Source organism: Protopterus annectens, chromosome 4.part0 (genome assembly GCF_019279795.1).
Source record: "Protopterus annectens isolate FY-2018-M chromosome 4.part0, PAN1.0, whole genome shotgun sequence".
Taxonomy (NCBI): Eukaryota; Metazoa; Chordata; order Ceratodontiformes; family Protopteridae; genus Protopterus; species Protopterus annectens.
The window spans coordinates 580,483,121-580,498,228 of NC_056733.1; the positions used below are offsets into that span (position 1 = coordinate 580,483,121).

At 43.0% G+C, this 15,108-nt stretch overlaps 1 protein-coding gene across 2 annotated transcripts in view; it reads right to left on the reverse strand.

Annotated features, from left to right (window-relative positions):
* UBE3B (ubiquitin protein ligase E3B) overlaps positions 1-15,108 on the reverse strand; it is a 2,006,489-nt gene that overhangs the window by 667,828 nt on the left and 1,323,553 nt on the right. For both annotated transcript variants that reach the window (XM_044068510.1, XM_044068511.1), the window contains exon 20: positions 14,789-14,965. In XM_044068510.1, the coding sequence (XP_043924445.1) occupies positions 14,789-14,965 (177 nt within the window). The remainder of the gene's footprint in view (positions 1-14,788; positions 14,966-15,108) is intronic.

Genomic DNA, 15,108 nt, shown 5'->3' on the forward strand with positions numbered 1-15,108 from the left:
CCACTAATGATGCCTCAGCTTCCTTACCTCAGTTTAGTTTCTTTGTTTGTCTAATATTTTATTAGAGTTTGCAGCTGAGACAAGACAAAGCACCAAACATAATGTTGCATGAATTTAAATAACAATATCATAAACAGTAACCACTTATTACCATCATAATGTTCACTATTTCAACAATATTCAAACGGAAAAAATAAACCAATTATGACATTCTACTTTGCAATCCCCTTTTTTACCATTCTGATGAAACATCTCATCCATAACCCTCTCACATAATTTTCATTTGTTATAAGAGAATGCTAGTCTGCTTAGGGCAACAGTTATTACATCCTAGGTCACAAAGATTACTGTAAGAAAAGTATCCCTGTACAGGATCTTAAACAAAATATGCATGGTTACCTTTTGCAAGAGGAGTAAGTTACCTTGCTCTTTCATGCTCTAACACAAGGTCCTTTATGTCTATGAAGGATATAAGAAGAAGGTTCTATGAAAAGTGAGTTTGCCATCTTCTCCTGAACCTCATTTTGGAATTATGAAAGGAGCACCACTAAGTGGGAGCAAAGCAACGACACTAAGGCCACATTTGAGAGACAGCAAACTCTTAACTTAAGTGCAAGGACTGTCAATAGGCTTTATTGCATTAGGTAAAAGATTGTCTGGTATTTGTATCTGTGAAAACGTATACAAAAAAATGGTACACCTTCAGAATTTTGACACAGCATCAAGTTAGGTCTGTCATATGATTCTGACTTCCAATCACATAGTGACTGAGACATTAATCACATTCTCATGTGACTTATGTCAGTAGTTTTTTTATCCAGAGGGAAATTACTTCAGTGCTGAATGGTGCTTCTGGCATTTATTGGCCACTATAGTTACAGTAAAAGGCAAAATGGACTGTAGTTACAGCCAATACAGCAAGCAGGCAAATGTGTATAAATTCAGAAATTTACTTCAAATAGAAAAATCCATGGTATCCCTCAAAGTTTCAGAAAACCCAGTATGCAACCTATACTGGGTCAAAAACAAACCAAGTAGAAACTTCACAGTATGGAGGGTGTGAAGTTCAATCCTTACAGTATGTTATGCACCTAGTTCACTGATAAAAATCAAACTGTAAATATGTAATACAAAATAATAAAATAGCAGGTAGTCCACAGTTGTTATAAATGGAATATCCTTTATTGAAACAAACGAGCAATCCTAGTTGAGTATAATGAAAAGCATTAAAGACATTCATTATTATAGCAATAACCCACGCCTGGGTGTGGGTAATGCTGGATTTACCCACGGTTGGCGCGGTTTGGTCCCGAGGGCGAAGCCCGAGGGACCAAACAAAGCCAACCGTGGTAAATACAGCATTACCCACACCCAGAAGTGGGTTATTGCTATTATACCATGACATTATTTAAGAAAAGAAACTATTACTTTTCTTAAATAATGGCATAGTATAATGCCTGTTTACTGCCCTTCCGCAGATGTCTGGCATCCGCGGCAGTTCTGATGTACTGCGAGCCTGCGCAGTACATCAGAGTTGAGCAAAACGGAGAAAGCAAGATCTCCGTTGCTTTTTATTTCGCTATGTTAAATGGGTTTAACATAGCGAGACAGTTTTAAAATAAGCAACGGAGATGTCCGTTGCTTATTTTAAAACTGTCTCGCTATGTTAAACCCATTTAACATAGCGAACAGTAAAAGCAACGGAGATCTTGCTTTCTCCGTTGCTTTTTTTTTAAAACCTGTCTCGCTATGTTAAATGGGTTTAGCATAGCGAGACAGCTTTAAAATAAGCAACGGAGATCTCTGTTGCTTATTTTAAAGCTGTCTCGCTATGTTAAACCCATTTAACATAGCGAGACAGTGTTTTAAAAGTAGAGTTATACTAATGGAAAAAAGTCCGGGCGACCGGACCTTTTTCCATTAGTATAACTCGATTTACAATGTGCATGCTGGCCAATCAGCGTGCACGTTTTGGGGGGGTCATGGTATAATTATATATAACAAGGTTATTTGGAGCAAGGGGAGTGGTTATAGAGGGTGGTTCTGTTAAGAGCAATACGCATTCCTTTAACCAAGTCCCCCCTTCCCCCTTAACACCATAGTGCAAACCAAGACAGTGCTACCTTAAAACTGAAATTAAAAAACTAGAAACAAATTAAAATATATAGTATTAGAACAGCTTATTAAGGCTAACCTACTAATCCAAACTTTATTAATTAAGAAACCAACTCACTAACAAAATGACTAACAAAAAGATCTACCACTAGACATCTATCAGAATAAATATTACTAACTTATAAACTGACACACTTTTAACAAAGATCACTTCTGCACCAAGTAAATACTTCATCAGGTTTATTTGTAAAAAAAACATACCATAATATTAATGAACATGTGTAAATCTACAAGTGAACACCTAAGTAGGCTGAAAACCATAGTTGTAATTGCTAAGGTGGAAAAAGAGTGAAAAATATTAAAAATAAAGCATTAAGGCCCTGGGGATCTTTTCAAGAATGGCATCTAACTAAGAATGCACTTGGTTTAAATGAGTAAAAGTATCAGAAAACAGCACCAATGTCAGTTATTTATTTATTTTATTACTTTGCATTTGTTAACCGGGTTGGTCCAACTGGGTAAGAATTTACCCTTTTTCAGTAGAGACCTGAGGGGAAAAGCCCCAAACAGGCATACAAGTAAAGACAAGTTTACAATAATACAGAGCAAAACAATGTCATGAATACAATGGATAAGAAAAAAATAATGTACTCAATGGAATTAAACATAGCTATATACAACAATATAATAAGGGTGTAAAAGGAAAAACAATGATAATAAATCAAAAGGAATGCAGTAAGGGAATTAAGGTTATAGGTAATCATTTGAAAATAATATGGCATTATTGGATTAGTGGCTAGAAGGAGAAACTGTGTATGTGCAGGGGGCCTCAGATCTGAGGAAGAAACTAGTGCAGGAGTAAAAAAAAAAAAAAAAAAAAAAAAAGAGAGAGAAAAGTGTATGTACAAGGGGCCTTACATCAGAGGAAGAGATGGTACAGAAGAAAGTAGTAGAGGAGGGATGTAGTGATCTAGAGGGAGGGTGTAAAAGGGAGAGCATATAGTAAGTTATAGAAATAGGAAAGGTCTTATGGATCAGACGTAGTGGTAAAGTGGGTATAGGGAGAAGGAGGGTGGTTGCAGGTACATATAGGGCTGTTATGGAGATACAGTATCAGGTCATGTTTGAAGTTAGAAAGGGAGGTATGGCTTCTGATTTTCATTTTCATATTTTCATTGTAAAAAAACAATTAGTTATGTACTTGCCACAACGATAGATGTATGTGGTCCATCTCGCCTACATTCATTACTGACAGGCTCGGAGCCGAGAATCGGCTCCAACTCGGCCGATAGTTGCTAGCACAGTCTCTAACTGGCTGGGCTAACCCGGTATCCCAAGATGCACCACGCCCAATCCCCAGATCTTGTTTGCCAACCATATAACAGTGTTACATACACAACCTCACAGAAAATAACACAAGCAAGAAGAGAGAAAATAATAACATCCTCAGAAGGGTCTAAGAACGTAATTTCCTCCAAGTCCACCAGGAAGGGGGAAGGTGGGTGGGTACGTACGAATGTAGGCAAGATGGACCACATACATCCATCGTTATGGTAAGTACATAACTAATTGATGTAATGTGGTTCTATCTCGCCTGCATTCATTACTGATGGGACAGCGTCCCTAGCAATTATATCCTGGGAGGTTCACGAAAAAATACTCCTGAGCACCGTGGAACCAAAGGAAGCCCGGCCTCTAGACGCAACGTCCAGCTTGTAATGAGAAATAAAGGTGTGCGGAGAGGTCCAGATGGCCGCAGCACAGATATCACCCAAAGAGAGCCAAGCATGATAAGCTACTGAGGCAGCCATAGCCCTGGTAGAATGAGCCTTAACCGGGAAAGTTAAAAGTCTGCCTGCTGATTCATAAATAAAAGAAATACAGTCCGTAATCCACCAAGCAATAGTACTCTTAGTCACAGGGCTACCCTTCTTGTTTTCTGAAAAGGACACAAACAATTGATCCGATTTCCTGTGGAGTTTCGTCCTATGCAAATAAAACCATAGCTGTCTATGTACATCCAGCTGATGAAATTTGAATTCTGCTTTATTTGAAAATTTTGGAAAGGAAACTGGCAACTCAATGGATTGATGAAGACAAAAGGTAGAAGATACCTTAGGAAGGAAGGAAGGGTTGAGTCTCAAGGAAACCCTATCCTTATGGAAGATCAAATAGGAGCTTTTAATGGAAAGGGCTTGAAGCTCCAATACCCTCCTGGCTGAAGTAATGGCGACCAGAAAGGCTGCCTTCCAAGACAAACATTTTAATTCACAAGTGGCAGCCGGCTCAAAGGGAGCAGAAGTTATGGTTCGAAGCACCAAGTTTAAATCCCATGGCAAGACTGGTTGTGCTACTGGGGGACGAAGTAACCAGGCTCCTTTCAGGAAGGCTTTACAAAGTTTATGGCCCATAAGGGAAGGCTCATATGAAACGTGGAAATTAGAAATGACCGCCAGCTGTACCTTAATGGTAGAGGGAGTGGAACCCTGTCTGAAGAGCATAGCCAAAAAATCTAAGACCGCAGACAAGGGGGCTGTGAAGGGGTCTAGATTATGTGCTTGAGCCCAAAGAGCAAATCTCCTCCATTTGCTAGAGTATATCTTTCTAGTGGATGACTTGTGGGTGGAAGACAGGATATGTACTCAGGCGAAAGGGAGTGTAGTCTGCCTAAGGATGGAAGTGGAGAAGCCAAGCTGTCAACCTGAGGGTTCGTAGTGATGGATGGAACTGCCCCGACAAATGAGTCAATAGGTCTGGAGCTGGGTTCAGAGTCCAAGGGCCGTCCACTGTGTACTTCTGAAGAAAAGGAAACCAAACTTGACGGGGCCAGTGTGGTGCGATTAGAATCATCTTGCTTCCCAAAGAAGTTGCCTTCTGAATCACTCTTGGCAATAGAGGAAACGGAGGAAAGGCATAAAGCAGACCGGGGGGCCAATCATGGACTAGAGCGTCCCTGGGTGACTCCCCCTGAGGGGGGATCAGAGTGAAGTACCTGCTGCACTTGGCATTGAGGGGACTGGCAAACAGATCGCAGCAAGGTTGACCCCACCTGGAGAAGATCTGAGTTGCAACTTGGTCGTTCAGGGACCACTCGTGAGGCATCAGAATAGCTCTGCTTAGCCTGTCTGCTATCACATTGGACTTCCCCAGAATGTGCATTGCCACTACAAAATGTTGGGAAGACACTGCCCAGTTCCACACTCTCATGGCCTCTCTGCAGAGGGGATAGGACTTGGTTCCTCCCTACTTGTTCAGGTACCACACGACTGACATGCTGTCGGAAAGAATAGAAATCGTTCCCTTGGGAAGAGAGCTCTGAAGTGCTTGCAACGCTAGTAGCACTGCCCTCATCTCTAGGACATTGATGTGCAAGTGTACCTCGTGGTCCTGCCACGTGCCTTGGACCGTTCTGCCCAGATAATGCCCCCCCCACCCTATCTGGGAAGAGTCCATGGTCACTGTGGCGGTAGGAGACGGGGGGGGGGGTCAGGGGGCTTCCTTTGTCCAGATTGGGTGAATGAAGTCACCAACGTAGGTCCTGTCGGCATTGTTCCGTGATAAGAATCGGATGAGACAGAGGGAATTCCTGAAAGGACCACTGGACCGACAGAAGCCACTGGAGGATCCGCATATGTAGCCTGGCTAGCGGTACTAGCATGATGGTAGCCGCCATTGATCCTAGTAGTTGAAGAACAAGTCTGGCCTGGACTTTCTTGAGGGGTATTAAGGCCAAAACTTGAGCTTGTAGCACTTTTATTCTTTCTGTTGGAAGAAAAGCCCTCATTTGGACGGAGTCTAGCTCTGCGCCGATAAATGTAACACACTGTGATGGCTGCAAAACAGATCTTTCCCAGTTGAAGGTAATCCCTAGGTAGTGGCCCAATGTGATGGCAGATTTCGTTGCTCGAACAAGTAGATGCCTGGTGGGAGCGGTGAGAAGCCAGTCGTCCAGATATGGAAACATCTGGAATCCCTGACGTCTCAGGTGAGCTGCCACCACTGCTAAATATTTGGCAAACACCCTGGGGGCTGTGGTGAGACCAAAGGGCAGGGCACGAAACTGGAAATGACTGGCTCCCAGCCGGAAGCGTAGGTGACTCCTGGATGCCTTGCTTATCTTGATGTGGTAATAGGCATCCTTGAGGTCGATGGAGCACATCCATACTCCTTTTTCCAATAAGGGAAAAATGGACTGACGAGTGACCATTCGGAACTTGGACTTGAGGATGAGGATGGGTCTCAGGTCCCCTGTTCTTTTCGGCACCAAAAATAACCTTGAGTAAGTTTCTGATCCGATTTGGCCGGAGGGGACTGGTTGGATGACTCCTTTTTCCAGCGGCTTTGAGACCTCTAGCACTGCTTGATCCCTCTGACTGGGTGGAATGTCTGGAATTTTCTTGGATGAGGGAGGGAACGTGATAAAGGGAATGGTGTAACCTCCAGTAATTATTCGGAGCACCCATCGATCTTGAGTGATGCTTTCCCAGGCTTGAGGGTGCCTCGAAAAACGGCCCCCGACCGGCTCCGGGGTAGCACAGTCAGGCAGTCCCTCAGGGACGTTAGTAGGAGGATCCACGAAAAGATTCACGTCCTCCTGAGTTGCGGGGGCCTCCCCCGCCCCTAGGGCGATGCCTTCCAGAGTAATTCCCCCCTCCTCTGACCCTGGAGTGGGGGTCACCATGATTGGCAGGGAAATACTTCTGAGACTTCCTGAACCACATCTTACCTCCCCCCTCTGTGCCTTGGGATAAGGCCTAGAGGGAAGCGAAAAACGGGCCCCTACGGCAGACAAAGTCTTACCCTCCTGCTCACATCTGGTGAGAGTGTCTTTCACTTTGGGTCCAAAGAGTGAGGACCCATCGAAGGGAGTGTCCGTGAAGGAAGACTTGAAGGCCTCCGCGAAGTGACACAGGCGCATCCAGGCTTGCCTCCTGAGGGCTACGCCTGAGCTAGCTGCCCTACCCGCCCCCTCGGCCGCATAGGATATGCACCTCATGGACGAGTTGACAATAGAGGAAAGGGTAGACAACTGGGCGTTGACAGTCTGATTCACCGCCTCAGGCAAGTTACCCGATAGGGTATCTCCCAACTCTTTGAGGAGATCCCTTTGGAGCCAAGTACAGTGACAAAGGTAGTTCAATGACCGCAGGGTAAAGGTCGCTGAAGACAGGGTACGCTTCCCATGCTGATCCATATTCCTGGACTCCTTGTTAGGAGGATGAACGGAAGCAGAAGCCTCTGCAACTTCTTGCTGAGTGGCAGACGCCACCACCATGGCATCTACAGGAACTCCTTTAGTTAAGAACTCTTTTCCTGGGGGTGCAGACAGAAACTTGTTCGGGCGGCTGGGTACCGGTTCCATGGAGTCAGGGTGTTCCCACACCCTTTGACAAATAAGGTCCAACAATTCGTCGAAGGGCGGAGACACCCAGGAGGTGGAAGGTCGGGCTCCGAAGGCCTTGAGGAAGACCGACTCCTCCTCAGAGGGGGTTTTGGAAGGCCAATCGCCTCTCTGCCTCAAAATCTCCAGGATGTCAGAGAATGAGACATCATCGGAGGATGATTTAGGGGACCCCTCTGTGTCATCGAGGTCGGTATCTGAGGTGACTGACTTGTCCTGGGAGTCTATGTGCTTCCTCTTGCACAATTTCTTTATGGGAGGCTCCTCAGGCAAGGACTCTGAAGGGCCCACAGAAAGCTGGGGACCACGCATGGGGTTATCCTCAGGCCTTGGAGCCCCGCTGTCTCCTGATAGGGGGGCATCAGAGGCTCTAGCCAGGGTGTCCTGGGAAGGAGTGTCTGACTCGAGTGAAGTCACTGAGGACCTGGCCAGTGTGCTCCTCATGGCCTCAAAGGCAGGTCCACCAGAATCCGATGACCGACCCATCTCCGAAACCATAATCGGAGTCGGGGTTCCCCTAGCCGATGCACCAAGAGGGAGACTCGAAGCCAAGGTCTGGAGTCCCGATGTATCCCCCTCGGGTCCAACCGAGGAAACTCGAGTACCGAAACCAGAAGATGGAATAGAGAAGGTTGGAGCCGAAAGGTCCAACGGGGGTATCGGGGCCGACCCAAGGAACTCACTCGAGGCAGCGCACTCCGGCTCCAATGACACAGAGGTGCTCGGAGGAGGAATAATCGGAACCGACAAGAGGGCAGGCTCCAGAGCCAACTGGGTCAGAGCCGAAAATAATTTAGTCAACACTGGCGACTGGCGGAGCCACTGTACCACCCTATCCACATCCGAATCAGACAACCTGGAAGACTTGGAGGACACAGAAGGGGGTCGAGAAATCTTTTCCATAGGATCCAGCATAAGACTAGGAGAACGGCTCCGAATCGGCTCCAGGAGAATCGGAACCAATGTTGGCTCCAGTACCACAGAAACCTCCTGCGGCGCAGACACCAATGGAGCCGAAGGAGTCAACTCTGACACAGAAATACTGTCCTGCGGCTCCGAGGCCAATGGAGCCGAGGAAGGTGAAACTGTCTTCAATCTCTTCTCCTATGGCTCCGAAGAACTAGATGGAGCCGGAGACCTGTTTTTTGATTTAGGCTTAGATTTTCCACTAGGGGAAGAAGATTCCAAAGTTTCTTCAAAGGCAGGTTTTACAAGGCCCTTGAGAATCAATTTGTTTTTTCTCTCTTACAAGACTCTGGAACTAAAAGAGTGACACACGCTACACGATTCTTGCAAATGTATGGCGCCCAAACAATACACGCAGATGGCATGGCCATTCGTCAAAGACATCTTGTAAGAGCATTTGGCGCACTTCTTGAAACCAGAAGGTTTATGCTCCTTCTGGTTCCTTACCCGACATAGTAAATACAGCCAACACACAAACACAAGAGAAGGACAGGCAGGAAGAAAGGGACTCTAACTTAAACGCCCCAACACACGAACAAAGGTAACAGAGACAGGATAGGGCAAGGCCCTCTAATTTAACCGGGCCTAGCCCGCCAAACACAAGGATACCACAAAACTATAACTAGTCTAAACCACAGTATATAGCACTCACACACAAGAAATACACAACATAGCTATGAAAATAGCTTTTGGTCTGAAAGTTAAATAGAAGAAAACTATGAAAATAGTTTAAATAGGGTACTTAGCCACAGCCAAGCTCGAGACCACGTCCTAACTCAACGAGCGGCAAACGAGATCTGGGGGTTGGGCGTGGTGCATCTTGGGATACCGGGTTAGCCCAGCCAATTAGAGACTTCATGCTACTAACTATCGGCTGAGTCGGAGCCGATTCTCGGCTCCGAGCCTGTCAGTAATGAATGTAGGCGAGATAGGACCACATTACATCAAATGATCTCTGTGGTATCCCGAAGTCTCAAACAATGCACTAAACCAGTCTAGTGGGTCCAAAAACAGTGTAAAAAAACTTGCGTGTGTGGAAGATTTTCAATCCATATATATATATATATATATATATATATATATATATATATATATATATATATATATAGTTTATCACTGTATATTATTCAGATCAGATAATGGTAGTAGAAGTAGTGAACTTAAACTTGTCCTAAGTCAAAAAAATAATAAAAATATATATCATTTGAAATATTATACAGAGTTACAGAGGATTCAGAAGTAATCCAAGCATGGTAGACAGTCTGTTTCCAGTTGAAACACTTTTAATATTTCCAATGTGTGATATTTGTTTATAACAACATTAGCATGTATAATAGCGTGTAATGTCAGCATTAATCAGTCCCATATCAGACTTTTAATAGTCTTTCAAACAGTGGCACAGCTTTGAGTTGTAGTATGCTTTTTTATGGAGCAATAATAATAAAGCCCTGGTTTTCTAAAAGAGTTCAGTTTCAGCTGCCACAGGGCTTCACGTTTTTCTAAAACATTAGCGATGTCTGCATCAAGTGCCTTTTGTGAAGCCACAGGTGTTCAAGCCAGTGCATTATTCTTGCACTTAGCTCAAATTTTGGAAAGATAGCCAGAAATCCTTTCAAGTCTGTTGATCATTTTCCCCACATAAAATGCTTCACACAGTCATTGCGGCTTGCCCTGTAAACCACCTGCATTGAGTTACAGTTGCTTTCTGCTTTGGTTTTAATCAGTTTCTTTAAATAAGGGCAGAAAAACATGTCTCCCTCTAGTATGTATTGACAAAAAAAACACAGTTGGCTCCGCACTTACTGGTGCATGTATCCAATGGTCTGGACCAACCTTCAACCCAACTCCTGATGTTTCTGGCTTTCCTACACACAAAGGAAGGAGCTTTTCCCAGGATGTCCATTAGATATGAGCTTGCAGTAATTATGGCCCAATTCTCTCTAATAATATTAATGATGCTATGACAGTCAACAGTAAAAGTCAAGGTACAATTGTCTTTAGATTTGTTGTCCATAGATTTCTTTAAAACCCTCCTATAAGGACTGTTAAGTGCTGGTGAATTTGTACTTTTTAGTTCAATTATAGGTTACAGAATGCTTATTAACATATTGCTTTCATATCCCTTCACAAAAAATCATTTTAACGATCATTTAGGTTCTTAAGGAAGGGCTCCATTTTCATGGTGATCCTGGCCAACCTGCAGCCCTGGGACTTAACGTTATATTTTGTCCTGGTGGGATGAGGACTCTTATTATGTAGCAGGAGGTTTACTCTGGTAGGTGTTCTGTAAAGATCTCTATCCATTTTACCTTGGTCCAAGTCTTTAGCAATCTGCATATCTACAAAGACCGCCGAGGTGAAGTTGTGGGAAGAGGTGAAATGCAGGAAGCTAGTGGTTTGATTCAGATAGTTGATAAAACTTTCTAATTTAGCACCTTCTCCTTTCCACATAATAAAGATGTCATCAATAAAGCATAAATACACTGTGATATGTTGCATTTATTCTCTGTTGTTAAAAGCATAATCCTCCTCCCAGCCTAGGGCTATGTTAGCTACGCTAGGGGTCCATAGCTTCCCCCATGACTATACCAATCCTTTGTTTATAGTAATTTCCATTAAACGTAAAAAAAATTGTATCAAGCACCACATCTAAAAGTTTACCTGTTTTTTCTGGTGTGCCATTGATGCTTTTCCTGTACAAGTCAGTCACTGTTTCGATACAATAATTATGTGGAAGTACAGTATATAATGATTCAACATCTACTGTTAATAATGCTATCATCAATTGCAATTGTTTTTGTTTTATTTTCCTTAAAAAATCATTAAGAGTTTTTATGTGTGAAATGTTCTTCTCAGCCAGAGGCTGTAACAAAATATCCAGGTGGATGGCAGCAGCTTTGGTCAGGGATTCCCTGCTTGCAACCATTGACCTTTAAGGAGTATGTTCTCTATTTTTGTGTGCCTTAGGGATTCCAAAGAATTTAGGCAAGCAGGGAGAAGGTGTCTGTAGATAGTCAAAAAAGTTATCTGTTAACAAACCATCATTGTAAAGTGCAGTCAATGCTGTGTATCAGTTGTTATATGATGCCTTAATCTCTTCTAAAGTTAAAGATGCATACTAGTTAGTGTTACTCAACATTTCTTCTATCCGCTGGTTATAGCTGCTGTTATCAGTAACAATATCCTCCCCCTCCCTTGTCAGCCTTCATAAACTGTCGAGACTTATCTCTGCCTAGCTCAAACAATGCTTTCTCATCTTTGTTAAGGTTGTAGAACTTTCTCCATGCTGATTTTTGCAGTACTTTCCCAATGTCCACTTCCCATTTGACCACAAAGGCTGCTAAAGTTTGGTGTAAGGGAGGGCAGTAATTACTTTTTATCATTTCTTCAATAGGTTTTTCTCAGTGGTATCAGATTTGCTGTGGTACAGAATTTTCAGATTCAATTTTCTGACAAAGGATTTTAAATCAACCAGTACCTGTGCTGTGTCAGACTTGCAGTGAGGAACAAACAATCCCTTTGAAAGCACACTAATATCAATGTCAGTATGTTCTTTTTTGGAGTGATTTCACACAACAGGGTGAGTTAGTAGAGGCTTGTTTCTCAGTCTGGTTCTGGGTCCTGTGGTGTAGTTGCCCCGCCCCGCCCCACTATTTCATTTCCCTCACTCCTGTCCATTCCTTGGTTCTCCGGTCTTCCGGAGGGGCTCTGGCTTGGGCTGGGGATAATTGAAACTTCTCTTGTGCCCTTTAGAGTCTTGGGGGACTGTAGTGGTAGTCTTCCTGGTGACTCTGACAGTATTGTCCTCCTGTGGAGCTCTAACGTTGGTCATGGTAATGGTACTGGTACTAGGCCTGTTGTTAGTGTTGAGTTTGATGTCTGTACTGATGGTAATGTCCTTCTTGGTGGTGTTGGTCTCAGTGTTCCAGATGTTACTCTTGGTAGCTGTGCTGTCTTTTGTTCTCAGTTGTCCTGTCGGTTCTGGATCTGGTGTTGTGTTCCTCCACCATATCTGACAGTTATGGTCAATTCTATGATTCTGGGACTGGTTCTGGTCTAGATACCCCTGTCCCTCGTTGGACCTCCGAGGTGTGCTGGTAGCCAAAGGCATCTGCGAAGATGGTGGCAGTGCGAGAACTTGTTCCATTCATGTCATGCCTCTGTCTGGTTCTTTGGATTGATTTCCCTCTCCCAAAACCTGCTGAGGGTGCTGGTGGTATTTTTTGTAGCCTCTGTTGAATCCCCTGTTACCATGTCCATAGTTCTTGTAGTTAAAAAAATCCTCTGTCTTTATTCTTGTTTTTTGTCTTATTAAATCTCTCAGGGTCATCCTTATCATCCTGATCCCTTTTCATCTTCTTCAGTTTACATACATTAATGGACTGTTCAGAGCTTTTTACCCTCTCTCTCTCTGAGAATCAAACCTTGCATCAAGGTCTTCATGGTTCTCATTTCATATAGCAGTCTCCAGCTCTGAGATTACAAATTAAGAAATTTATAACCTTAGTATAACACACAGTTATGGTCAGCCAGGTTCATAGCCTGATACCTACCTGGCATTCTCCATGACTTCACTACTGAAATAACATCAAGAAAAAGGGAGCTAATAATCAGTGAGAGACTTCTGCAGAGGTAAAGACAACATGACAGTTGAACCTTTCTCAAACCTCAAGTCAATTATCTGTCTGACATGAATTAAGATATGTTCAGGTAGTGATGGTAATATCCCTGTTTTTTGTCCATTAAAGGAGAATAAAGAGGATAAAGATGTCATTAATGAAGCAGATATAGCCACAGACAGAAATATTCTTTTCAAGTATCTACTCTTTAGATAATTCTATAAAAGGTATTGGAATGCCTTGGGGAAGACAGGGCTAAAACCACTCTCTGGACTACCATTGAGGTTTTAACTGCTCTGCCAGATGATCTGACAGATGGGAAGGGTCCCAGATAATAGGATAAACTTTTCCAGAAACACTCCAGAGCCTTATGTGAACTTTGATGGATGCCATCAAGAGTCGGTGTCTAGCAAAAGCTCTGTTAGGAAGAGCAGAAGTACTAAGCATGTGCAGTTTTTGGTGGCTCTAATGAAAGTATCATTGAAAGCTTTTTGAGAAAGCTTTGGTGATAACTTTCAATGAAACTACCCCTCAGTGGGTTCAACCATGAGTACAGGGAAGGGCAGATTCACTGACACATACGAGACATGCAGACAGGAATGAAAATGAGTGAAAGGTCACTTTCTTGTTCAGCCTTCATAAAGTAGCCAGTGTACTCTCTGTTGGAGCCAATTTTTAGAGTACCACACTAGATTTTGGTACCCAGATGCCTAAAGAAGTGCAGACTCTTCTGGTCATGAAACTTTACAGAAACTAGTTGGGGTCCTCCTTTCTTCTGGCAAGAATCCGCTACGGCATTCCTTTCATCCTACTTCTCTGACAGAGGATAAGTTAATGCTTCTCTCTTTTTTTACTCTTTTCTTTTGGTGATAGGAAGACAAAAATTCCTTTGCCTCTTCTAAAGGTGGTCCCAGACTGCCTTCCACTATCTCTGGGTGTGAAATTAGAGAGACCGAAAAAGGCACACAATGCGAATGATGTTCAGGGTCAAGATTCTGCACAAATACATCACACGGATCCTCTGTGTCCTCGCATCAGTCAAATGAGCACTTTCAAACTAAATATTCCAACATCTTCTCAGTGGAAATTTAAGCAGTTTATTATATAAGTAGTAATCTAAGAAGCTCTAGTCCAATGGAAGGCAATAAATCTTTTGAACAAGACAGTACACACAAAATCACACTGCACTTTATAAGAGGTTCTGCTATGAAGCAAAGACAGGGGAAAACAACTGGAGAATAAAGGGTATTCTCCTTCCATTAATGATAATTAACACTTTTCAATGACTGACTGCATAGTAGGAAGTGTACTGAAGTGTTTTCTGGAAAAAAAACAGAGTGCATTTATTTAGGCATCAGAGAATATGATCATCCAACGCTCTGGAATCATTCAAAGGTTATACGCCTCCAGCTTCACTATATTTTAAACTGCATCTCCTTCAGGACTGCTCCTTGCAATTTTTCATTATACTCCAATTCTAAGTCCCTTCTCAATGAGCTTTGTTGAAAGTAGTAGTGCAGCTTCATGACCTAAGCTAGTCATCTGAACTATATCAAACATGTTCCCGATGGTATTCACTTTTCCTAGTCTGTTGTATCCAGTTAATTACATACAACACAAAACATGCTCTCTTATTATTTCAGAGAAACACATATTGTTCCATCCTATACAAATATTCTTACTATACCTTGAAGAGATTCAAAGCAGGATCAAAGACTTTCTTGATAATTTCTTCTAAGAACTCTTTGAAGACACCATCTTGATCAATTCCAGCCTCATCCACTCCAAGATCATTTACAAATTTCACTCTGATAACTCCTTTCAGTGCATGTGGTGGCAGCTTCCTTAGTTGTTCATATCCATCCTGAAATAAAAAAGGTATAGAACGTAAGAGCAGGAAAAACATAACTGTCTAGCAACTAAAACTGAATAGAAAAAACTGTCAAGGAATAAAGACATGGAGACCATCAGGTATCCATCAGTCAGATACCATTTACACTATACTGT